The sequence below is a fragment of the Mustelus asterias genome, chromosome 13 (genome assembly GCF_964213995.1).
Source record: "Mustelus asterias chromosome 13, sMusAst1.hap1.1, whole genome shotgun sequence".
Lineage (NCBI taxonomy): Eukaryota > Metazoa > Chordata > Chondrichthyes > Carcharhiniformes > Triakidae > Mustelus > Mustelus asterias.
The window spans coordinates 44,605,375-44,631,699 of record NC_135813.1 but is presented as its reverse complement, the minus strand read 5'-3'; the positions used below and the strand labels follow the sequence as shown (position 1 = coordinate 44,631,699).

The window sequence follows — 26,325 nt, the reverse complement described above, 5'->3', positions numbered from 1 at the left end:
GAGGGGGGGGAGGGGGAAGAGAGAGAGGGGGGGGAGGGGGAAGAGAGAGAGGGGGGGGAGGGGGAAGAGAGAGAGGGGGGGGAGGGGGAAGAGAGAGAGGGGGGTGGGCAGGACCAAAGGAAGGGGTGATCAATGATGACAGTGACTTGTTCCAGTACAAAGTGCTTCCCCATATTGAATGCCTGGCACCAATCCAAATGGGTGTGTTAAATCAAGACCAGTTTAACAATCTAATGAGCAACGTATTAGCAATGCTCATACAATCCCTGCAGTGCAGAAGGAGGCCATTCGGCCCATCGAGTCTGCACCGACCATAATCCCACCCAGGCCTTATCCTCATAACCCCACATATTTACCCTGCTTCTCCCCCTGGCACTAGGATTAATTTAGCATGGCCAGTCCACTTAACCCACACATCTTTGGAGTGTGGGAGGGAACCTCACGCAGACACGGGGAGAACGTGCAAACTCCACACAGACTGACCTGAAGCTGGGATTGAACCTGGGTCCTGACGCTGTGCCACCGTCGTGGACATTAGAATATTCGATGTAACAATATTAGCACCAGGCTGGAAGACTTTGCTAAATTAGAACCCTGCGCAATAGGACGAGAACTGGAATGGATTTTTTTTAAAACTCATTTACAGGATGTGGGCATCATTGGCTGGCCAGCATTTATTGTCCATCCCTAACTGCCCCTTGAGAAGGTGGTGGTGAGCTGCCTTCTTGAACCACTGCAGTTCCCCAAGGTGTAAGTGAACCTACAGTGCTGTTAGGCAGGGAATTCTAGGATGTCTATTGGAATTCTGTATTACAGCTAGGTACAAATGAATGCCTGGCTAAAGGACTGGTCCAGGAGGGAGGGCTTCATTTTCATAGATCAATGGGAGGTTTTCAGGAGAGGATGGCACCTGTACAAGAGGGAGGGGTCACAACTAAGTTGGAAGGGCACAAATATCCTGGCTGGGAGCTTTGCTAGTGCAGTTCGGGGGGGTTTAAACTAGTATGGCAGGGGGGTGGGGATCAAACTATTAGGTCTATAAGTGTGGTGGCTGGGGACGAGCTTGGGGCTGGGACAAGGCTGGCAAAGAAGAAGAGCACTCTGGGGGAGGACGACCTCACTGAGCCTGGAGGTCTGGAGTGCTTATACTTCAATGCAAGGAGCGTAGCAGGTAAGACAGACGAACTTGGGGCCTTAATGCGCACGAGGAATTTGGATGTGGTTGCGGTGACAGAGACTTGGTTGAAAGAGGGACAGGACTGGCAGCTGAATATTCCAGGGTACAAGTGTTTTAGGCGAGACAGAGGAGGGGCCAAAAGAGGTGGGGGGTAGCGGTATTAGTTGGAGAGCATATTACAGCGGTACAGAGGGAGGACAAATCAGAGGAGTCGTGTAACGAGTCACTCTGGGTGGAGCTTAGAAACAGGAAAGGCGCAGTCACTATGTTGGGGGTGTACTACAGGCCCCCCAACAGCCCAAGGGAAGTGGAAGAATGGATATGTCAGGAGATACTGGATAGGTGCAGGAAATATAGGGTTGTTGTAGTGGGAGACTTCAATTTCCCTGGTATAGACTGGAAATCGCTGAGGGCAGGGACTCTGGATGGGGAGGAATTTGTAAAATGTGTACAGGAGGGTTCGTTGGAACAATATGTAGACAGCCCGACTAGAGAGGGGGCTATACTGGACCTGGTACTGGGGAATGAGCCCGGTCAGGTCTTCAAAGTTTTGGTTGGGGAACATGTGGCAAATAGTGACCACAATTCTGTTAGCTTTAGGATAGTGATGGAAAAGGATGAGTGGTGTCCCAAGTGTAAGGTGTTGGATTGGGGGAAGGCTAACTTTATTGGGATCAGGCAGAAATTGGCAGCTCTTGATTGGGAGAGGCTGTTTGAGGGTAAATCCACATCTGGTATGTGGCAGTCTTTTAAGGATCGGTTGTTAGGGCTACAGGACAAGCATGTGCCTGTAAAACAGAAGGATAGGAAGGGTAGGATTAGAGAACCGTGGATAACCAGGGAAATTGAGGGACTGGTCAAAAAAAAAGAGAGGCGTATGTTAGGTCCAAGCAGATAAAAACGGAGGGAGCTCTGGAGGAGTACAATGAAAGTAGGAAAGTACTCAAACGGGGAATTAGAAGAGCAAAAAGGGGTCACGAAATGTTCTTGGCAGACAGGATTAAGGAGAATCCCAAGGCATTTTATTCATACGTTAGGAACAAAAGGGTTGTTAGGGAAAAAATCGGACCTCTCAGGGACAAAAGTGGGGACTTATGCTTGGAGCCCAAAGAAGTAGGGGAGATCCTAAATGAATACTTTGCGTCGGTATTCACAAAGGAGAGGGATGTGTTGACTGGGAGTGTCTCTGAGGGGAGTGTTGAACCGTTGGAGAAAATCTCCATTACAAAGGAGGAAGTGTTAGGTTTGTTAGAGAATATAAAGACTGACAAATCCCCAGGGCCTGATGGAATCTATCCAAGGCTGCTCAGGGAGACGAGAGGTGAAATCGTTGGGCCTCTGACGCAAATCTTTGTCTCGTCACTGGACACAGGTGAGGTCCCAGAGGATTGGAGGATAGCCAATGTGGTCCCGTTATTTAAGAAGGGTAGGAAGGATAACCCGGGTAATTATAGGCCGGTGAGCTTGACGTCCGTGGTGGGGAAGTTGTTGGAGAAGATTCTTAGAGATAGGATGTATGCGCATTTAGAAAGGAATAAACTCATTAACGATAGTCAACATGGTTTTGTGAGAGGGAGGTCATGCCTCACTAACCTGGTGGTGTTTTTTGAAGAAGTGACCAAAATGGTTGACGAAGGAAGGGCCGTGGATGTTGTCTATATGGACTTTAGTAAAGCGTTTGACAAAGTCCCTCATGGTAGGCTAGTGAAAAAGGTTGGATCTCATGGGATAAAGGGGGAGGTGGCTAGATGGGTGGAGAACTGGCTTGGTCATAGAAGACAGAGGGTGGTAGTGGAAGGGTCTTTTTCCGGCTGGAGGCCTGTGACTAGTGGTGTACCGCAGGGCTCTGTATTGGGACCTCTGCTGTTTGTGATTTATATAAATGATCTGGAAGAAGGAGTAACTGGGGTGATTAGTAAGTTTGCGGACGACACAAAACTGGCAGGACTTGCAGATAGTGAGGAACATTGTCAGAGGCTACAGAAGGATATAGATAGGCTGGAAATTTGGGTAAGGAAATGGCAGATGGAGTTCAATCCTGATAAATGCGAAGTGATGCATTCTGGTGGGAATAATGTAGGGAGGAGCTACACGATAAATGGAAGAACCATAAAGGGTGTAGAGACGCAGAGGGACCTGGGTGTGCAAGTCCACAGATCTTTGAAGGTGACGTCACAGGTGGAGAAGGTGGTGAAGAAGGCATATGGCATGCTTGTGCCTTTATAGGACGGGGCATAGAGTATAAGAGTTGGGGTCTGATGTTGCAGATGTATAGAACGTTGGTTCGGCCGCATTTGGAATACTGCGTCCAGTTCTGGTCGCCACACTACCAGAAGGACGTGGAGGCTTTGGAGAGAGTACAGAGGAGGTTTACCAGGATGTTGCCTGGTATGGAGGGGCTTGGTTATGAGGAGAGATTGGGGAAACTGGGGTTGTTCTCCTTGGAAAGACGGAGGATGAGGGGAGACTTAATAGAGGCGTATAAAATTATGAAAGGCATAGATAGGGTGAACGGTGGGAAGCTTTTCCCTGGGTCGGTGGTGACGTTCACGAGGGGTCATAGGTTCAAGGTGAAGGGGGGGGAGGTTTAACACAGATATCAGAAGGACATATTTTACACAGAGGGTCGTGGGGGCCTGGAATGTGTTGCCGAGCAAGGTAGTGGAGGCGGACACACTGGGAACGTTTAAGACTTATCTAGACAGCTATATGAACGGAGTGGGAATGGAGGGATACAAAAGAGTGGTCTAGTTTGGACCAGGGAGCGGCGCGGTCTAATTGTTCCTTGTTTCTCGTTTCAAGGCTTCATTCTATGATCATCTTGCTGGTGCCAGTACAGAGCGAGACTGCGGATAGTTGGGAACCTGTCTCGGGGGTAGGGAATTCATATGGTGTTCGTGGAAGTGGAAATGACTAGGGTTGGGAAGCATTTTCCGATCAGGGCCAGTGTGATCTCCTGGACTCGTTTCGATCGCCTCAGGGGGTCGGAGAGGAATTTCCCAGATTTTTTTTCCCCATATTGGCCCTGGGGTTTTCACTCTGGGTTTTCGCTTCTCCCTGGAGATCACATGGTCTGGAATGGGGGGGTGGGGGTGAGTTAATAGGTTGTGATGAACAAAGCATCGTAGCTGTGAGGGACAGCTCGGTGGATAGGATATTGGTATGTAGATAGGCTGGAAAATTGGGCGGGGATCCTGGATTCAGGATTCAATCCTGGACCGGGGAACGGCGCGGGCTTGGAGGGCCGAAGGGCCTGTTCCTGTGCTGTATTGTTCTTTGTTCTTTGATTTTCCAGTTCCACCGAAGGTCAATGGATTTTTTGGCTGGCACAGCACATCCCCAATGGCAGGGCTGGAAAACCCAAGGTGGGATTGGGAATGGATTTAGACAATGGGAACGGTGTACAGCAGGTATGAATGGGAAAGGATTGATCCAATGGAATTTTGTGTAGTGGGGTGAGACTGGCAAAGGGGTTTGCCCAATGGAATACTGCACCATGGGTGAGACTGGCAAAGGGTTTGAACAATTGGACTTCAATGCAATGGAATGGATCGGGAGAGGATCGGTGGATTGAGTCAGCAAGTTATTTATGGCAGAGCATGAAGCCATTCGGCCTGCCAAGTCCATCCTGGCTCTCAGTGCAGCATTCTCGTCAGCCCCATTCATAGAATCCCTACAGTGCAGAAGGAGGCCATTCAGCCCATCGAGTCTGCGCCGACCACAATCCCATCTAAGCCCTATCCCCGTATCCCCACTTATTTACCCTGCCAATCCTCCTGACACAAAGGGGCATTTTATCATGGCCAATCAACTTAACCCGTCTTTAGAGCGTGGGAGGAAATCAGAGCACCCGGAGAAAACCCACGTAGACACGGGGAGAATGTGCAAACGCCACACAGACACGGACCCAAGGCTAGAATCGAACACAGGTCCCTAGCGCTGTGAGGCAGCAGTGCTAACTACTGTACCATTATCCTGCTCTATTCTAGTAACCCTACAATTATAGTTTGTTCAAATGTCCAACCAATTTCATTGAAATTAGTTACAGATATTGGATTCAATATTGGAATCAAGGATGGACAATTAGCTGGAATTCATTAAGAGTTATTGCAAAATAATAATTGGACCAACCACATAAATAAGTAGCTGTGTGTGATCTCTTACCTTCCTCTTTTCGTAGTCCATGAACTTGCTCTGTAACAGAAGAAAAACTTCTGTAAATACAGCACCTGCAACAGTCACTTCAAGCAGCAGTCTCTGGTACAGGTATCACCCAATGGGTCTGTTCCAGTTCCACTGAACGGATCTCTTTCTAACTCAACTCAATCTTTTCCCTCCTTGTTTCCACCTATTTTTGTGACTCTTCCAACGTCCTCTTGTTACATTAACAGCTTTCAATTTATTAGCCCGAACCATCTCTCCTTTTCATCTATGTATCCAATCTCTCTGCACCCCCATGCCCTCAAGGATGTTCTCTACTTCTGCCTTGAACAGAGGCCCCATCCACGACCACCCTCCCCTGCCTTGTTTTAATTCAGTAAGAAGTTTAACAACACCAGGTTAAAGTCCAACAGGTTTATTTGGTAGCAAAAGCCACACAAGCTTTCGAGGCTCTAAGCCCCTTCTTCAGGTGAGTGGGAATTCTGTTCACAAACAGAATTTATAAAGACACAGACTCAATTTACATGAATAATGGTTGGAATGCGAATACTTACAACTAATCCAGTCTTTAAGAAACAAAACAATGGGAGTGGAGAGAGCATCAAGACAGGCTAAAAAGATGTGTATTGTCTCCAGACAAGACAGCCAGTGAAACTCTGCAGGTCCACGCAACTGTGGGAGTTACAAATATTGTGACATGAACCCAATATCCCGGTTGAGGCCGTCCTTGTGTTTGCGGAACTTGGCTATCAGTTTCTGCTCAGCGACTCTGCGCTGTCGTGTGTCGCGAAGGCCGCCTTGGAGAACGCTTACCCGAATATCAGAGGCCGAATGCCCGTGACCGCTGAAGTGTTTTAATTCATTCAGGGGGTGTAATTTGATTTTTGATTTGATTTGATTTATTGTCACATGTATTCGTACACAGTGAAAAGTATTATTTCTTGCGTGCTGTACAGACAAAACACACAACATAGAAAAAGAATGGAGAGAGTGCAGAATGTGTTACAGTCATAGCTAGGGTGTAGAGAAAGATCAACTTAATGTGAGGTAAGTCGACTCAAAAGTCTGATAGCAGCAGGGAAGAAGCCGTTCTTGAGTCGGTTGGTCCATGTCCTCAGACTTTTGTATCTTTCCTCCGATGGAAGAAGGTGGAAGAGAGAATGTCTAGGGTGCGTGGGGTCCTTAGTTATGCTGGCTGCTTTTCTGAGGCAGCGGGAAGTGTGGACAGAGTCAATGGATGGGAGGCTGGTTTGTGTGATGGACTGGGCTTTGTTCACAACTCTTTGTAGTTTCTTGTAGTCTTGGACAGAGCAGGAGCCATACCAAGCTGTGATACAACCAGAAAGAATGCTTTCTATGGTGCATCTGTAGAGGATGTCGCTTGCAGGGCCAGCACTTATTGTGCATCCTTAACTATCCTTGAACGGAGTGACTTGCTAGGCCATTTCTGAGGGCTTTTAAGAGGCAATGTCATTGCTGTGGACATGTAGAACAAACCAGGTGAGCATGGCACAATTCCTTTCCTGTGATTGAACCAGATGGGATTTTATGACAATCGTTTCATGGTCATCATTGGGGTTTTAATTCTAGATTTGACTGGTTTCAAGTTTGCTGTGGTGTGATTTGAACCAGGGTCCCCAGAGCATTACCGCGGTCTCCAGATTACTAGTCCAGTGACAATACCACCGCCAGGCTGAACATATTCACACATGAGCAACTTCTCAACTCCATTCACTTCTTCCAAATAGAAAGATGTTGCAATGTGAACCCGCATGACGCTTAGCTACATCTGCCTTTTTGTGGGATTTGTAGAAGACAATTTATTCTCGTCCAACTCAGGCCACCTGCCTTTCCACTTCCTGCTCTTGTCCTGAGCTGGAAAATTTCATCCACATTCAGTCCAATGTCCACTCATTTCTCGCCGCCCCTGGCTCTGCCTCTCACCTTGCCAGGCTCTGCCTCAGACTCTTCCCTTTCCTTCTTTTATTTCTCTATTACTAGGGATGCGCTACTGACTAATATAGTTTATTTGTCAGAAGTAAGGCTTACATTAACACTGCAATGAAGTTACTGTGAAATTCCCCTAGTCGCCACAGTCCGGCGTCTGTTCGGGTCAATGTATCTAACCACGAATCAGTGCATCTTTCGGACTGTATGAGGAAACCAAAGCACCCTGAGGAAACTTATGCAGACACAGGGAGAACGTGCAGACTTCGCACAGACAGTTACCCAAGCTGGGAACTGAACCCAGGTCCCTGGCGCTGTGAGGCAGCAGTGCTACCCACTGTGCCACCCGTTATGCTGCTAACACACCCTATCCTCTAAACCGGAAACACCAAGTGTAAAGAGACCAAGTTGAAAGGGTCATCAAAAGTGCAATCAAGTGGCACTTGCTTCGCAATAACCTACTCATCGATGCTCAGTTTGGGTTCCACCACAGCCACTCACCTCTGACCTTATTACAGCCTTGGTTCAAACATGGACAGAAGAGCTGAACTCCAGAGGTAGGCAAGTGACAGTCCTTGATAGAAGGGCCACATTTGACTGGGTGTGGGATCAAGGAGCCCTAGCAAAACTGGAGTCAACACGAATCCAGGGGAAAACTCTCTGCTGGTTGGTGTCATAACTGGCACGTAGGGAGATGGCTGTGGTTGTTGGAGGTCAATCAGCTCAGTTCCAGGACATCACTGCAGGAGTTCCTCGGGGTAGTGTCCTAAACCCAACCATCTTCCTTCCATCATAAAATGGAATGTTTACTGATGACTACACAATGTTCAGCACCATTTGCAACTCCTCAGATACTGAAGTAGTCCATGTCTAAATGCACAATATCCAGGTTTGGGCTGGCAAGAGGCAAGTAACATTCATGCCACACATGTGCCAAGCAATGACCATCTCTAACAGGAGGGTATCTACGCATCGGCCCTGAACATTCAATGGCATTATCATCGCTGAATCCTCCACTGCCAATATCCTGGGGGGTTGCCATTGACCAGAAACTGAACTGGACTAGCCATATAAATACTGTGGCTACAACAGCAGGTCAGAGCTGAGGATCCTGTGGCAAGTAACTCACTTCCTGCCTCTCCAAAGCCTGGCCAACATCTACAAGGCACAAGACAGGAGTGTAACTCTCCACTTGCCTATATGAGTGCAGTTCCAACAACATTCAGAAGCTTGACACCATCCAGGACAAAGCAGTCCACCTGATTGGCACCCCTTCCACAAACATTCAATCCCTCCACCACTGACGCACAGTGGCAGCCGTGTGCACCATCTACAAGATGCACTGCAGGAACTCACCAAGGCTCCTTAGACAGCGCCTTCCAAACCCATGACCACTACCATCTAGAAGGCCAAGAGCAGCAGATACATGGGAACACCACCACCTGGAGGTTCCCCTCCGAGTCACTCACCATTCTGACTTGTAAATATATTGCTATTTCTTCACTGTTGCTGGGTCAAAATCCTGGAACTCTTTCCCTGACAGCACTGTGGGCGTACCTACACTACATGGACTGCAGCGGTTCAAGAGGGCAGCTCACCACCACCTTCTAAAGGGGCAATTAAGGATGGGCAATAAATGTTGATTGGAGATAACGTTCTTCACTGTCCATTATGCCACCAATCTTGGTGTCATAGAACAAAGAACAATACAGCACAGGAACAGGCCCTTCGGCCCTCCAAGCTCTCGCCGCTCCCTGGTCCAAACTAGACCATTCTTTTGTATCCCTCCATTCCCACTCCGTTCATGTGGCTATCTAGATAAGTCTTAAACGTTCCCAGTGTGTCCGCCTCCACCACCTTGCCCGGCAGCGCATTCCAGGCCCCCACCACCCTCTGTGTAAAATACGTCCTTCTGATATCCGTGTTAAACCTCCCCCTCCTCACCTTGAACCATGACCCCTCGTGAACGTCACCACCGATCTGGGAAAAAGCTTCCCGCCGTTCACCCTATCTATGCCTTTCATAATTTTATACACCTCTATTAGGTCACCCCTCATCCTCCGTCTTTCCAGTGAGAACAACCCCAGTTTACCCAATCTCTCCTCATAACTAAGCCCTTCCATACCAGGCAACATCCTGGTAAACCTCCTCTGCATTCTCTCTAAAGCCTCCACGTCCTTCTGGTAGTGTGGCGACCAGAACTGGGCGCAGTATTCCAAATGCGGCCGAACCAACGTTCTATACAACTACAACATCAGACCCCCACTTTTATACTCTATGCCCCGTCCTATAAAGGCAAGCATGCTATATGCCTTATTCACTACCTTCTCCACCTGTGACGTCACCTTTAAGGATCTGTGGACTTGCACACCCAGGTCCCTCTGCGTATCTACACCCTATATGGTTCTGCCATTTATCGTATAGCTCCCCCCTACGTTAGTTCTACCAAAATGCATCACTACGCATTTATCTGGATTGAACTCCATCTGCCATTTCTTTGCCCAAATTTCCAGTCTATCTATATCCTTCTGTAGCCTCTGACAATGTTCCTCACTATCTGCAAGTCCAGCCATTTTCGTGTCGTCCGTAAACTTACTGATCACCCCAGTTACACCTCCTTCCAGATCGTTTATATAAATCACAAACAGCAGATCTAGCCAGCTAAGCCGACATCCCATGAATGAATTTAAAAAATGGATAATCATTTTGTGGAACTTCTCTGAACAATCAGCGAGCATCATCCCGAGCCTCCTGTCACCCTATCATGTAAACTCTCTACTTTGCCCCCACTCTGACCTCTCTGTCCTCAGCCTCCTGCAGTGAATCATAGAATAGAATCATGGAATCCCTACAGTACAGAAGGAGGCCATTCGGCCTATCGAGCCTGCATCAACAACAGTCTCACCCTATCCCCGTGACCCCACATATTTACCATGCTAATCCCCCCGAAACCAGAGGCATTTTATCATGGCCAATGCACCTAAGCCGCACATGTTTGAACTGTTGGAGGAAACCAGAGCACCTGGAGGAAACCCACACAGACACGGGGAGAACGTGCAGACTCTGCACAGACAGTGACCCAAGGCCGTATTGAACCCAGGTCCCTAGCACTGTGAGGCAGCAGTGCTAACCACTGTGCCGCCCCAGTGAAGCTCAACACAACCTTGGGGAACAGCACCTCACCTTCCCGTCAAGCACTTCTAACCTGAACAGTGTGTTTTAACAATTTCAGGCCATAGACTTTGCCCCAATTTTATTTTTTTTTCTGCGCATGTTTTCTTATTTTTGCTTTTGGTCGGCAGCTCTATTGACACCATTTCCGGACACAACTCATGTTTCTTTGCTTGTCTGTCACCCACTGTCCCTTTGGCTTGCGCCAGGAAACCCTTTACCGTTTAATCTCTCGCCACAGAGGCTGCCAGAGCCGCTGGCTACTTCCAGCATTTTCTGTTTTTATTTCACATTTCCAGCATTTGTTTCAGTGTGGTACAGAAAGAGGCCATTTGGCCCATTTGATCAATGCTGGTCTTGATGCTCACAGTAGGCCTATTCTCATCCTGTTTTACCTCACTCTATCCAGGTATCATTCGAAGCCTTTCCCCACCATATACTTATCTAGTTACCTTTGAATTACGGAACAATAGTCCATGGTGCCTGTGCTGACATTTTCAAAGTGAAGCCTGTTACTCTACATTTCCGCACACCTGCATTTGTTTAAAGTTTATTTAGTGTCACAAGTAGGCTTACATTAACTCTGCAATGAAGTTGCTGTGAAAATCCCCTAGTCGCCTGTTCGGGTACACTGAGGGAGAATTTAGCATGGTCAATGTACCTCTTTCAGACTGTGGGTGGAAACCGGAGAACCCAGAGGAAACCCACGCAGGCACGGAGAGAATGTGCAAACTCCACACAGAGTGACCCAAGCCGGGAATCGAACCCAGGTCCCTGGCGCTGTGAAGCAGCAGTGCTAACCACTGTGTCACCGTGCCGCCCATTATGGCAACCCGTGTTTACTTTGTTACATCATTGCAAGTGACAGAGTAGCCAAACCAATCAAATTCTAGACAACGCAGCTGAACAAGACATGCTAAATAAATGTGACAGTACCGGGACATTATATTTGATCCTAGTTAAAAACCTGCATCTTAAATCCAGACCTGTCAGCAATAACCTAAGCACCGTTGTTTCTCTGGTGAAACCATCTGCTTCAATTTCTACCCCAGTTTCTATTCCATTCTCTCACAACTCCCCTCCCAGACTCATCGAGAATTTTACAAACACCTCTTCCAGCTGAATGAGAGAGTATGAGATTGGGATTGAGTTGTGACACAGGTTTCTCCCCCCATTGAACCTGTGAAAATAGGAAAGTAGCACAAAGTTTGGCAGCACCCAGACACATTCCCGGTTCTGAACAGACACAGAGATTGTTCTATTTGACGAGGCCACACCTGGAGTATTGTGTGAAGTTTTGGTGTCCTTATCTGAGGAACAATGTCCTTGCTATAGAGGGAGTACAGCGAATGTTTACCAGGCTGATTCCTGGGATGGCAGGTCTGGCACATGAGAGGGGACTAAGTCGGTTAGGATTATATTCACAGGAGTTTAGAAGAGTGAGAGGGGATCTCATAGACACTTATAAAATTCTAACAGGGTTAGACAAGGTAGATTCAGAGAGAATTTTCCCAATGGTGGGGGAGTCCAGAACCAGAGGTCATAGTTTGAGGATAAGGGGGTAAATCTTTTAGAACTGAGGTGAGGAGAAATTTCTTCACCCGAGAGTGGTGAATGTGTGGAATTCACGACCACAGAAAATAGTTGAGGCCAAAACATTGGGCCCAATTTTACCATCGCGTTGCGCCCGTTTTCGGGTGTGAAAACTTGGTAAAGTTGGGCGTGAGACGAGTAGCACGATCCGCGTTGGTTCCCCCTTTACCAAGACCCGAAATGCATATAAATTGACTTAATGGGCTGCATGCCCAACTTTACCAGCACTTACCCCTTTACCACCGCGTTCACCCATCCAGATTCAGCATGAAACAGACAAGCTCCATAGAGGTCCGATTCAGGCGCTCCAGTTAGTGAGGAGATAGGTGCCTAGCGTCCAACAGCTCCCTGCCTGAGATCAGTGAGGGGGAAGGGGGGGTCCGCTGCCACTCTGCCTGTGATCAGTGATGGGGAAGGGGAGGGGTGGTGGGAGGGGCCGTGATCGGTCTGGGTGGCGAGGGGGAGGAATTATCCGGCCAGGAGGGATGTGGCGATAAGGGGGTCAGTAATGTTGTGGGGGTGGGGCAATGTCTCTAGGGGCCAGGGGGAGGCATTATCTGGCCAGGAGGGATGTGGCGATAAGGGGGTCAGTAATGTTGTGGGGGTGGGGCAATGTCTGTAGGGGCCAGGGGGAGGCATTATGTGGTCCGGGAGGGATGTGGCGATAAGGGGGTCAGTACTGTTGTGGGGGTGGGGCAATGTCTCTAGGGGCCAGGGGGAGGCATTATCTGGTCCGGGAGGGATGTGGCAGGGGAGCAGCATTCTATCATTTTTTCTGCACATGCGCAGTTGGAGGCGCCGATCGGAGCTCCAGGTTCCAGGTGCGTTAAGCCCCACCCACAGGCTTGTGCAGCGCGATTCGGAATCGCTGATATTTTTTCAGGCAGAGTGCGTATGGGGGCGCTTTAGAACAGGTCTAAAAGTCGGATCTGAACCACTCCCAGTTTCAAGTCCACCCAACACTTAGAATCAAAATGGTAAAATAGGATTTCAAGAAGAAATTAGATATACCTCTTGGGGCTAAAGTGATCAAGGGATATTGAGGCGGGGGGGAGGCGGGATCAGGATATTGAATTTGATGATCAACTGTGATCAAAATGAATAGTGGAGCAGGCTCGAAGGGCCGGATGGCCTACTCCTGCTTCTATTTTCTACGTTTCTAATTTAATGCAGAGAGTGGGATGAGGCTCTATGTAGTACAAGTCAGCGAGTGACTGGGAATTCTGGATTTCTATCAGAAATCTGCTCCCAGAGTCAGAGCAGGGATCAATTGATCAGGAGGTCAGCTCTTTCCTGAGACACTGAGAGCAGCCTTCGAGTTCAGACGTCTGCAATTTGCTTTCTTAGCTTTTGCTGCTTTCATGTTGAGCTTGGACTTCGATTTCTCCAATTTCTTTTTTAAAAGCCCGTACTATTTTTCCATTGTCAAAAAGGTTTTTTGGCAGGCTGAACGCACGCAGGGACTGGTATCGACTCTCATCTCGCATGGCCATACTGCATTGGCAGAAGACACAGTGGAGACTGTGTTTCCGCACAGCCCTGCACATTTTTTTCTGCTTTAAGTATTTATTCAATTCCCTTTTGTACGTTATTATTGAATCTGCTTCCAACACATTTTCAGGCTGGGCATCCAGATGCATTTTTAATAATTCTTTTGCAGGATATGGGCGAGGCCAGTATTACTCTCCATTGCTAATTGCCCTCGAGAAGGTGGTGGTGAGCTGTCTTATTGAATCATTGCAGTCCATGTGTGGTAGGTACACTGTAGCCTGATGGGTATTCATAAAGACACCAGCAAAGCCTGATGGTTAATAGGTCTAACTCTGTATCAGGCTAAGGACTGTAGGAGCAGCAAAGAACAGGATGTGCAGCTATGGAACCAACACAGGAACTGATTAGACAGACAAAGAAGGAGCATTGAGTGCTGCAAAACAGGAAACTGACACACGGCTTGTTAGAGACTTAGAAGCTGAACAACGGAATGAGATCTAAGTGTTGCATAAGAGTCAATTGCAGATGCAGGTTGAGAAAACAGATCGAGACAGAGCGAGAGCTGTGCGAGAAAGAGACGCAACTAACTGGAGGATGATGGAGATAGAGCAGAGGTGTAATGACTTAAAGGCTGCTTTGGTCCAACATAAGTCAAACACAGAACAGAGACAGAAATCAACTCAGCAAAGTCTCAGAGAGGGATAGATCATTTAAGATTGCAACTTACAGCTCAAAGAGGTCTGATGTGTGCTTTGAGGATCGTGGGATAGATGGAGACAGTGATGAACCGAAGTCTTTACTATGGGCTGAGAAGGATTTATTAGACAGTGATATCGATTGGGGAGGCACGGCAGATCAGGCCCATAGGTATGGGGACAGGAACACTCCTCGGATAATCCTTGCATGGTGACGATGCGAGGGAACTGGCAGTCCCAGTCCCACTTGCACCATAAAAACAGACTGTAATATCCTTTAGGGAAGGAAATCTGCCGTCCTCACCTGGTCTGGCCTACATGTGACTCCAGAGCCACAGCAATGTGGTTGACTCTCAACTGCCCTCGGGCAATTAGAGAAAGGCAATAAATGCTGGTCAGCCAGCATGTCCCATGAATGAACAAAGAACAAAGAAAATTATAGCACAGGAACAGGCCCTTCAAGCCTGCACCGACCATGCTGCCCGTCTGAACTAAAACCCCCTACCCTTCCGGGGACCATATCCCTCTATTCCCTTCCCATTCGTGTGTTTGTCAAGATGCCCCTTAAAAGTCACAATTGTATCTGCTGAGTACAGGACAAGGAGCAGCAGCTCAAACCCTCATTTACCCCGCAAAAAACCCCAAGGAGCCCTTTGGGCCAAAACAAAATGGGAGGTGGGGGGGGGGAACAGAGGAGGAGTGGCATGGTGCTACAGAATGGGGAGGGGGAGGAACTATGTCCTTCAGCTCACTCAAAAACACTGTAAACTATTTAGCGAGATGTAAAAACTTCCTACAGATCCACTTCTGCACAATAAACATCGTATGAAACTCAGATCAGTTATAAACGGACAATGCATGTTTGGGAAAAGCTAACAGTCTGGAAAAGAGTTTGAGTTGCTGCATCGAGTGCATAATTAAAACACAAGTCCAATTTGCGAGAGCTGGAAGCGGAGTTGATTTGGAAAACCTGAGTTGCTGTCCGTGTGTTGCAGTGTCTGTGCGATTTTTCTTGTCAGAGTCTTAGTTAACTCTGTGATCTGGTTCTGTAGTTGTTTTAAGGTTCCTTGTTCAATTTTTATAGTTGTATTTTAAATTAGCTTAAGTGAAGAGAAGGGTAAGTTGTGATAAAAAGAAGGAAGATTGTTAAACAATTGCTCTGTTCTGGCGGGAGAATGGTGATGCTGGGGCAATAAAATGGGATGCTATACACTTTGGTTTGACTTCAAAAGCCATTTGTGGCTGTAGAATGTTATTAACCTTACTTTTCATATATAACTTCTTGAGAATTATCTTTTCCTTTGAGTTTTAATTACAGTCTTGAAGAAAGATAAATGAAGACTACGTATTAACCGATTTCATAGAATCCCTACAGTGCAGAAAGAGGCCATTTAGCCCATTGAGCCTGCACCGACCACAAACCCACTCAGGCCCTACACCCGTAACATCACATATTTACCCAGCTAGTCTCCTTGACACTAAGGGACAATTGAACATGGCCCATCAGCCTAACCTGCACATGTTTGGACTGTGGGAGGTAACCAGAGCACTCGGAGCAAACCCACGCAGACACGGGGGGGGAAACATACAAACTCTTGAATATTCTATTTTCACTTCAGTTTTAGATTGTTAGGATTGCATGAAAGCAAGGGTTGAATGCTGCGGAGATTGTGGTGGGAAGCTTCTATGGGTGAATATGTGTGTGTGTGTGTAATAAGGAATTTGTGGGGGGTTTCTTTGTTACGTTGCTAGCTTTAATGCTTTATGCTGTTTCCCCTAATTTGTGATTATCTGAAATGGGAGCTGTGAGCTGAATTAAAAGTGCAATTTGAAATCGGGTAAATATATGAATCCTTAATCTTGGGTATAATTGCTGGCCACAATTACTGCTCAAGAGAAAAATGAGATATATATAATATGCATTTTGAAAGTTCCTTTGAACACAATTCTTAGAAAGTAAATAGAAAATTTAAAAATCAAAGTACATAAATTGGAATTTGAAAATAATCAGTTTGAGCTAGGAGTAATCCTGGGTACTTAGTTCAAATTGTAAATAAAATATCTAAAGCTTGGCAGGGACCATGTGCTCTCTCTTTGTTTTTAGTTTTTAAAGAGGCAGTGATGATATCATTACATTTCAAGCTTTTGTTGTTTCCCCAACTAGCAGAGATTTTGCTATTTTCAGTTTAATTCATTTTACGCCAGCCTTCAACACCATTATTCCCACAAAACTCATCTCCAAACTTCATGGCCTGGGCCTCAGCACCTCCCTCTGCGACTGGATCCTGAACTTCCGAACTCTCAGACCACAATCAGTGAGGATAGACAACAACACCTCCTCCACGATCATCCTCAACACCGGTGCCCCACAAGGCTGGGTTCCCAGCCCCCTACTATACTCCTTATATAGCTATGACTGTGCAGCCAAATTCCCCTCCAAATCGATTCCCAAGTTTGCTGACGACACCACCGTAGTGGGTCGGATCTCAAACAATGACGAGAGTATAGGAATGAGATAGAGAATCTGGTGATCTGGTGTGGCAACGATAATTTCTCCCTCAATGTCAACAAAACGAAGGAGATTGTCATCGACTTCAGGAAGCGTAAAGGAGAACATGCCCCTGTCTACATCAACAGGGACAAAGTAGAAAGGGTTGAGAGCTTCAAGCTTTTAGATGCCCAGATCACCAACAACCTGTCCTGGTCTCTCCTATGCCAACATTATAGTTAAGAAAGCCCATCAACATCTTTACTTTCTCAGAAGGCTAAGGAAATTTGACATGTCAGCTACAACTCTCACCAACATTTACAGATGCACCATAGAGAGCATTTTTTCTGGTTGTATCACAGCTTGGTATGGCTTCTGCTCTGCCCAAGGCCGCAAGGAACTACAAAAGGTCATGAATGCAGCCCAATCCATCACACAAACCAGCCTCCCATCCATTGACTCTGTCTACACTTTCCACTGCCTCGGCAAAGCAGCCAGCATAATTAAGGACCCCACGCACCCCGGACATTCTCTCTTCCACCTTCTTCCGTCGGGAAAAAGATACAAAGTCTGAGGTCACGTACCAACCGACTCAAGAACAGCTTCTTCCCTGCTGCCGTCAGGCTTTTGAATGGACCTACCTTGCATTAAGTTGATCTTTCTCTACACCCTAGCTATGACTAACACTACATTCTGCACTCTCTCGTTTCCTTCTCTATGAACGGTATGCTTTGTCTGTACAGCATGCAAGAAACAATACTTTTCACTGTATGTTAATACATGTGACAATAATAAATCAAATCAAACATCTAATTTGCTGATTGAGAAATTGACGGATGTATCTAGACCAAACTATCTCATATCCTGCAAGCCCAATGTATACTCTGCGTTTTGTTTTTAAAATAGGTCGATCATAAATTAGACAACAAACAAGTGTAGCAGCTTCAGGATTTCAAGTCTATTACAACATTGTGATAATTGGGACCTAAAGGTTTTGTTTATTGCAGAAAAGTTTAACTTATTCAGATTTATCTGTTACCTTTTGAATTAAAGTGATTAGTTACTCTTATTTATAGGCACTAATGTTCCTGATATTTAATTGATTGAGTGCATGGAATAGCAACTCTAGGTGGTACAGTTCTTGGGTTTGGAAGGAGGTTTGGTGACCTACTGCAGTGCATCTGTAGCACAGCTGCTGGGTTCAATTCTGGCCTCGGATGACTGTCCGTGTGGAGTTTGCAATTCTCCCCGTGTCTGCATCGGTTTTCTTCCACAGTTCAAAAAAGCAGGTTAGGTGGATTGGCCATGCTAAATTGCCCCTTATTGTCCCAAGATGTGTAGGTTAGATGAATTAGCCAGGGGGAATCTGTGGGGTTATGGGGATAGGGCAGGGGAGAGCGCCTGGGTGAGATGTTGTCAGAAGAGTTGGCGCAGACCTGATGGGCTGAATGGCCTCTTCTGCACTGTTGGGATTCTAAGATCAATGATCTTATAATGGGACACACAATGTCACTGTGCGTCAGTCACGGGAGAAGTGAATGATAAAGGCGGTGGACGGGGCATCAATCAAGCAGCTTGTTTTGTCCTGGACGGTATTGGGCTTCTGGAGTGTTGCTGGAGCTGCAGCATCTTTGCGAGTCACTTAAATTACTCCACAAGGTAGCATGTTCCACATTTTAACCACTCACTGAAGAAAGAGGTTTCTCTGAATCCCTTATTAAATGTATTAGAGATGATCATATATTCATGCTGTGGATTAGATGGCAACAAGCCAGAGGCAGACCTTTGCTGTAGCCAAGATGCACTTGCACTGAGTGCTATAACTCGAGGTAAGCATTTCCAGCTTTGCTGACTTAAGTTGTGATTAATTATGTATAATTGCTACATTACATTAGATATCAAAACAAGGGAACTGGCACTAAAACATCTGAGCTCAGATTGCCCATTTGAAAAGACTGACTGGATCAGATTTCAGGATGACCTCATCCCTAGTTCTGAATATTAAATCAGTACATCCCTTTTAGCTTCAGAGTTCTGAGGATGGAAGCAACTGGAACCCAAATTCCGTAATCTGAGCCCACAGAACCAGAAAGACAGCTTTGAGTACGGTATTATCTCTGTCCTTGCATAATCGACTAAACAGTTTGGTTCTGGCCTGGGATGGCTTGTCAAAGTGTTTGTGGCTTAGCACAGGGTGGGCACAGATGAAATGCCTGATTTTACTGGGATTGCCACAGTAAGAAGTCTAACAACACCAGGTTATTTGGTAGCATTTCGGAACAGGCTGTCCCTTCGTCAGGTGGGTTGGAGTTCGGATTACAAACAGGGCAGACATAATGATTGGAATGTGAATCTTTACAGCTAATCAAGTCTTAAAGGTACAGGTTCGAACAAAACTTCTTCACCGCACAGGACCTTCAACCGATGCTATACACTAGATACATGGATGACATTTTCTTCCTTTGGACTCATGGTGAACAATCACTGAAACAACTACATGATGACATCAACAAGTTCCATCCCACCATCATACTCACCATGGACTACTCTCCAGAATCGGTTGCATTCTTGGACACACGCATCTCCATCAAGGACCGTCACCTCAGCACTTCACTGTACCGCAAGCCCACGGATAACCTCACGATGCTCCACTTCTCCAGCTTCCACCCTAAACACGTTAAAGAAGCCATCCCCTACAGACAAGCCCTCCGAATACACAGGATCTGCTCAGATGAGGAGGATCGCAACAGACACCTCCAGACGCTGAAAGATGCCCTCATAAGAACAGGATATGGTGCTCGACTCATCGATTGACAATTCCAACGCGCCACAGCGAAAAACCGCACCAACCTCCTCAGAAGACAAACACGGGACACAGTGGACTGAGTACCCTTCGTCATCCAGTACTTCCCCGGAGCGGAGAAACTACGACATCTCCTCCAGAGCCTTCAACATGTCATTGAAGACAAACATCTCGCCAAGGCCATTCCCACACCCCCACTTCTTGCTTTCAAACAACCGCACAACCTCAAACAGACCATTGTCCGCAGCAAACTACCCAGCCTTCAGGAGAACAGTGACCACAACACCACACAACCCTGCCACAGCAACCTCTGCAAGACGTGCCGGATCATCGACACGGATGCCATCATCTCACGCGAAAACACCATCTACCAGGTACACGATACATACTCTTGCAACTCGGCCAACATTGTCTACCTGTTATGCTGCAGGAAAGGATGTCCCGAGGCATGGTACATTGGGGAAACCATGCAGACGCTACGACAATGGATGAATGAACACCGCTCGACAATCACCAGGCAGGAGTGTTCTCTTCCTGTTGGGGAGCACTTCAGCGGTCACGGGCATTCGGCCTCTGATATTCGGGTAAGCGTTCTCCAAGGCGGCCTTCACGACACACGACAACGCAGAGTCGCTGAGCAGAGACTGATAGCCAGGTTCCGCACACATGAGGACGGCCTCAACCGGGATATTGGGCTCATGTCACACTATCTGTAACCTCCACAACCCCTGACTGGACTTGCAAAATCTCACTGGCTGTCCTCTCTGGAGACAATACACATCTCTTTAACCTGTGCTTAATGCTCCTTCCACTCACATTGTCTGTACCTTTAAGACTTGATTAGATGTAAAGACTCACATTCCAATCATTATTCATGTAAATTGAGTTTGTGTCTTTGTGCCCTGTTTGTGATCAGAACTCCCACCCACCTGACGAAGGGACAGCCTGTTCCGAAAGCTAGTGGCTTTCACTACCAAATAAACCTGTTGGACTTTAACCTGGTGTTGTTAGACTTCTTACTGTGTTTACCCCAGTCCAATGCCGGCATCTCCACATCTTTACTGGGATTGCCCAGTTTCTAGCTCACCTTTTGTCCTTTGGCTGCCGATATTCTTTGTGGTTCAAAGGAAGAAACACCACAGCTTGAGATTACTCCTCAAACAGTTCTTTCTTGTTATTTTTCTCCCAATCTGCGGTGACCATGCTACATAGTGAGACTGGAGAAGCAGGACTTGTTCTCCTTAGAGTAGAGAAGGTTATGGTGAGGTTTAAGAGGGGTGTTCAATATTATAAAGGGTTTGGAGAGCAAATTTTTAAAAAGCTACTGTTTCCAGTGGTAGAAAGTAATTAGAGGACACATGGTGGCATAGTCGTTAGCACTGCTGCCTCACAGCTCCAGGGACCCAGGTTCGATTCCCGGCTTGGGTCACTGTCTGTGCGGAGTCTGCACATTCTCCCCGTGTATGCGTGGGTTTCCTCCAGGTGCTCTGGTTTCCTCCCACAGTCCGAAAGATGTGCTGGTTAGGTGCACTGGCCATGCTAAATTCTCCCTCACTGCACCCGAACAGGTGCCGGAGTGTGGGGCTAGGGGATTTTAACAGTAACTTCATTACAGTGTTAATGTAAACCTACTTGTGACATTAAATAAACTTTAAACTTAAAAACTTTGGATATCAAATAATTGACTAAATAAATCTGCTAGGGAAGGGAGGAGAACATTTTTAATAAAGTGTTATGATGATCTGGAGTGTGCTTGCTTGAAAGGGTGGTGGAAGCAGATTCAACAGCAACCTTCAAAAGTGATTAAATAAATACTTGAAAAGGAGAAATTTGCAGGGCCATGGGGAGAAGAGTTGAGTAGTAACATTCAGGATAGCTCTTTCAGAAACCACGAGGAGCTGAATGGCCACTTTGTCTATTGTAAGATCCTGTAATATTCCATCTGTGGTGCTGGGATGACGAGGGTTATCCCAGTCGAATGATACCTTGGGGTCTCAATAGATTCAATGATCAAAATGTCCACAATACACAATGGAAATGAATGGCCCCAAACAGAACATTCATCTACATGGCCCATGGTGGAATACAAATCAGAGGGAGTTATCAAACTGTAGTTAGGGCACAGCTCAGAGATTGTCCACTTCCATCACTGAGACACAGGGGAGACATTCAAACACCAGTGGCAGGAAGAACAGTAAGCTGGATTTGCAGCAGTGCAGTTCAAATTGTGAGCATAGCTTCATTAAGGAAGCGTCTAAGAGGTGAACTGTAGAGATTTACAGGATAGTAAATGGCAAATTTGGATCATTATTTCAGGCAGATTTGCAGGTTCAAACCAGGAAAGGGCAAAGTTAGGATGCACGTTACAAACTACGATTAGCCCGTGCAATGAATTTCCAGAAAGCGTAGCACTGACCTGAATCCAGTCCCAGCGAGCAAGGGTTCTCAGCAGAGAAATGCCTCCAAACAGCTGCAGTCAGAGACAAGAGCTGGTGTAGGAAATAATGAAATTGTGTGTTTTGGAGAGTGAAGGGGTTTGGGGTTTACAGAACAAGAACATGTCTGGGATGAGAGTTTTATTCTGTGCCTGACTGTGTTATACATGAGCCAAGAGCACTTGATAATGAACTGCAGAGCAGGGAACGCATGCAAATGCACAGACAATGTATACACACATGGAATGGATGGCTCAGGGTTGTGCTGATGTGGTGATGCCGGCGTTGGACTGGGGTAAACACAGTAAGAAGTCTAACACCAGGTTAAAGTCCAACAGGTTTATTTGGTAGCCGACCAAAGAACACACCAGTCAACTCAACAGACTGATCAAGACCTTTGATCCGGACCTTCAGAGCACCCTCCGTGCTCTCATCCCACGTACTCCCCGCGTTGGAGATCTCTACTGCCTCCCGAAGATACACAAGGCAAACACACCCGGCTGTCCCACCGTATCGGGCAATGGGACCCTGTGCAAGAACCTCTCCGGCTACGTCGAGGGCATCCTGAAACCCATTGTACAAAGAACCCCCAGCTTTTGTCGCGACACTACGGACTTCCTACAGAAACTCAACGCACATGGTGCAGTTGAACCAGGAGCACTCCTCGTCACAATGGATGTCTCGGCACTCTACACCAGCATCCCCCACGATGATGGCATTACTGCAACTGCCTCAGAACTCAACACTGACAACTCCCAGTTTCCAGATGCAATTTTACAACTCATCCTCATCTCACGTGGGAATACCATCCACCAGGTACACAGTACATACTCTTGCAACTCGGCCAACGTTGTCTACCCGATACGCTGCAGGAAAGGGTGTCCCGAGGCATGGTATATGCAGACGCTACGACAACGGATGACTGAACACCGCTTCATCCTGGACCACAATGTCTTCACCTTCAACAACCAGTTCTTCATCCAGACACACGGAACAGCCATGGGGACCAAATTTGCACCTCAATATGCCAACATCTTCATGCACAGGTTCGAACAAGACTTCTTCACCGCACAGTACTTTCACCGATGCTATACACTAGATACATCGATGACATTTTCTTCCTTTGGACTCATGGTGAACAATCACTGATGACATCAATAAGTTCCATCCCACCAACAGACTCACCATGGACCACTCTCCGGAATCGGTTGCAATCTTGGACACACGCATCTGCATTAAGGACGGTCACCTCAGCACCTCACTGTACTGCAAGCCCACGGATAACCTCACGATGCTCCACTTCTCCAGCTTCCACCCTAAACACGTTAAAGAACCATCCCCTATGGACAAGCCCTCCGTAGACACAGGATCTGCTTGGATGAGGAGGATCGCAACAGACACCTCCAGACGTTGAAAGATGCCCTCATAAGATCAGGATATGGCGCTCGACTCATCGGTCAACAGTTCCGATGCGCCACAGCGAAAAACCGCACCGACCTCCTCAGAAGACAAACACGGGACACGGTGGACAGAGTACCCTTCGTCGTCCAGTACTTCCCCGGAGCGAAGCTACGACATCTCCTCCGGAGCCTTCAACATGTCATTTATGAAGACAAACATCTCGCCAAGGCCATCCCCACACCCCCACTTCTTGCCTTCAAACAACCGCACAACCTCAGAGCATCAGCCTCTGATCTTCAGGTAAGCGTTCTCCAAGACAGCCTTCACGACACACGACAACGCAGAGTTGCTGAGCAGAAACTGATAGCCAAGTTCCGCACACGAGGACGGCCTCAACCGGGATCTTGGGTTCATGTCACAATATCAGTAACCCCCACAGCTTGCCTGGACTTGCAAAATCTCACTAACTTTCCTGTCTGGAAACAATACGCATCTTTTTAACCGGTGCCTAATGCTCTCTCCACTCACATTGTCTGTACCTTTAAGACTTGATTACCTGTAAAGACTCACATTCCACCCATTATCTTGTAAATTGAGTTTGTGTCTTTATATGCCCTGTTTGTGAACACGAGTCCTCACTCACCTGAAGAAGGGGCTTGGGGCTCCGAAAGTTTGTGGCTTTTGCTACCAAATAAACCTGTTGGACTTTAACCTGCTGTTGTTAGACTTCTTACAGCGTTGTACTGACAGGACTCAATTTGCCATAACAACCTAACCTAATCTGCAGTGTGAGTTTCTGACCTTCACACAAGCTGGTCTGGTTGAACTGGTCTGCTAATCACTTGTTCACTGTTGATGTAGGAATGCAGCAGGAAGCTGATCAAGTCGATTGTTTAAGGGAGGGAGAGAATGTGGAGCACCATTCCTTCGCAGTCCTACAGCACAATGATAAAGATCCACTTTCACTCGCCGACAGACGATGCACCTCTGCACTTCTCACCTGCCACTGCTCCACCTCCTGCATCTGTTGTTGGAACATGCCGTCCACTCCGTCACTCTCTGGTATTTTCCCATCACTCTCCAGCACTGGCAGCAGATACTGTGAGGGAGGCAGGTATTCGATTCCAAGCTCTGGAATGGAAGCAATGAAATCCCAGGCTGATTCCCAATCATGTCCACAGTGAGGCCGGTAATGTGACCATTACAAACCTGTGCCTTTTCCCAAACACCTCCCTACAGAGACAAACACAGTCTAAACCATTTCCACCCTGTAACATCTCCCTTTTCCCTGAATATGGTTATATTGGGTCCACCCAAGTAGCTTTTTATTATGTGGGTGGGGCAGGGGAAGAGGGTCTTTACGTCCACTCTGTCATCACCTCTGGCATCCTATCTGTCCAGGAGAACTCAGTGGGAGTCGTTAAGAGTGAAGGGGGGGATCTTAAAAAAGGAAGAGCTTGCATTTATATAGCACCTTTCACAATCCCAGAATATTCCACAGCCTTCTACAGCCAAGCCCTTAAGTAATGCAAGAAATGCAGCAGTCAATCTATACACAGAAATATCCCATAAACAGCAATGTGATAACCCGGATAATCATGATTTGTTTTAGGAAAGGGGTGTGTGGGTTCTGAAATAAATATTGGCTGGGACACCAGAGAGAATTCCACCCCATCAAAGCATGGGGACAGAGCTCAAATCCAACCAAAGTGGCCAGACTGTGGGCATTCTGGTCTATTTGAGTAAGCATATTGCTGGGTGCTTCACTTAGCCAAGGATAAAAGCATCATTCATTCTTCATTTACCTTTTCAGAATGGATTTTGTTTTAACATTACTCACGGACCTGGTCAACTCTCCACGACATTAAAGTTAAAGTTTATTTATTAGTGTCACATGTAGGCTTACATTAACACTGCAGTGAAGTTACTGTGAAAATCGCCGAGCCGCCACACTCCGGCGCCTGTTCGGGTACACGGAGGGAGAGTTTAGCATGGCCAACGTACCTAGCCAGCACATTTTTGGACTGTGGGAGGAAACCGGAGCACCCAGAGGAAATCCATTAGGACGTGGGGCAAACGTGCAAACTCCACACAGACAGTGACCCAAGCTGGGAATTGAACCCGGATCCCTGGCGCTGTGGGGCAGTAGTGCTAACCACTGTGCCACCATGCTACCCGATTTCAGCAGGATGAAAGCAAATCAGCAAAAGACCCGCTCCCACGTTCAAAGGCAGCATCAGAGTCACCTTATTCACACATGAAGGGCCAAGGACAAAACCGCAGGAGTTACTCAAGGTGCAAATTAATGAAGGAGGGTCAGGTCAGAGGTCGCAGTGGGAAAATCGGGAGGGGTGGGTCAGAGGTCATAGTGGGAAAATCAGGGCAGGACTGGAGATTACTGAAGCGAGCTCCCCATAAGAGTAAATTCTGGTCAGTGGTTATAACCCTGCTCTGGGAGCAGTTAGGTGGCATGTTAGAACCTTCTGCTCCATCGCTTGCTAAAAAGGATGACAAATCAAAGCCAGTGACAACTCTGTAAAGTGCAAGTGTGTGAACTGCAGGTCAGCACAGGGTCAGGAAGGGCCAGGATGTCCCTGCAAGATCAATGAGCTGGATGACAATTCGCTGCCTATTCTTCAGCCCAGCTGCTGGACTGAAGCAGCGAGGGACAGTTGGTGTTTGTGGAGTGCTCAGTATCATTGCTAGAACACTGAAACATGAGCAAACTGCCCGGGGAAGGGCCCTGAACTGAAACCTAACACACCATTAGCAGAAGCGAGAAAGTCCAGGAAATACCTTGGACTTTTGTGCCCCAATTTCCACTTCACTGTTTTCTGTTTGGAACAGTTGGAAAAGGCGATTACTCACGAGGGCTTGGGAGAAAACGCCATGAAAATTTGAGAAAACAAATTAAATAATTTTTCAACACCATGTTGGCAATAAACTAACATTTGTTTATTAAA

At 47.0% G+C, this 26,325-nt stretch overlaps 1 protein-coding gene across 1 annotated transcript in view; it reads right to left on the bottom strand.

Annotated features, from left to right (window-relative positions):
• Positions 1-26,325, bottom strand: part of lrsam1 (leucine rich repeat and sterile alpha motif containing 1) — a 67,421-nt gene that overhangs the window by 22,085 nt on the left and 19,011 nt on the right. Inside the window, exons 9-10 of the mRNA XM_078226080.1 lie at positions 24,363-24,493; positions 5,342-5,371 (exon numbers count right to left, since the gene is read on the bottom strand). Of these exons, the coding sequence (XP_078082206.1) occupies positions 5,342-5,371; positions 24,363-24,493 (161 nt within the window). The remainder of the gene's footprint in view (positions 1-5,341; positions 5,372-24,362; positions 24,494-26,325) is intronic.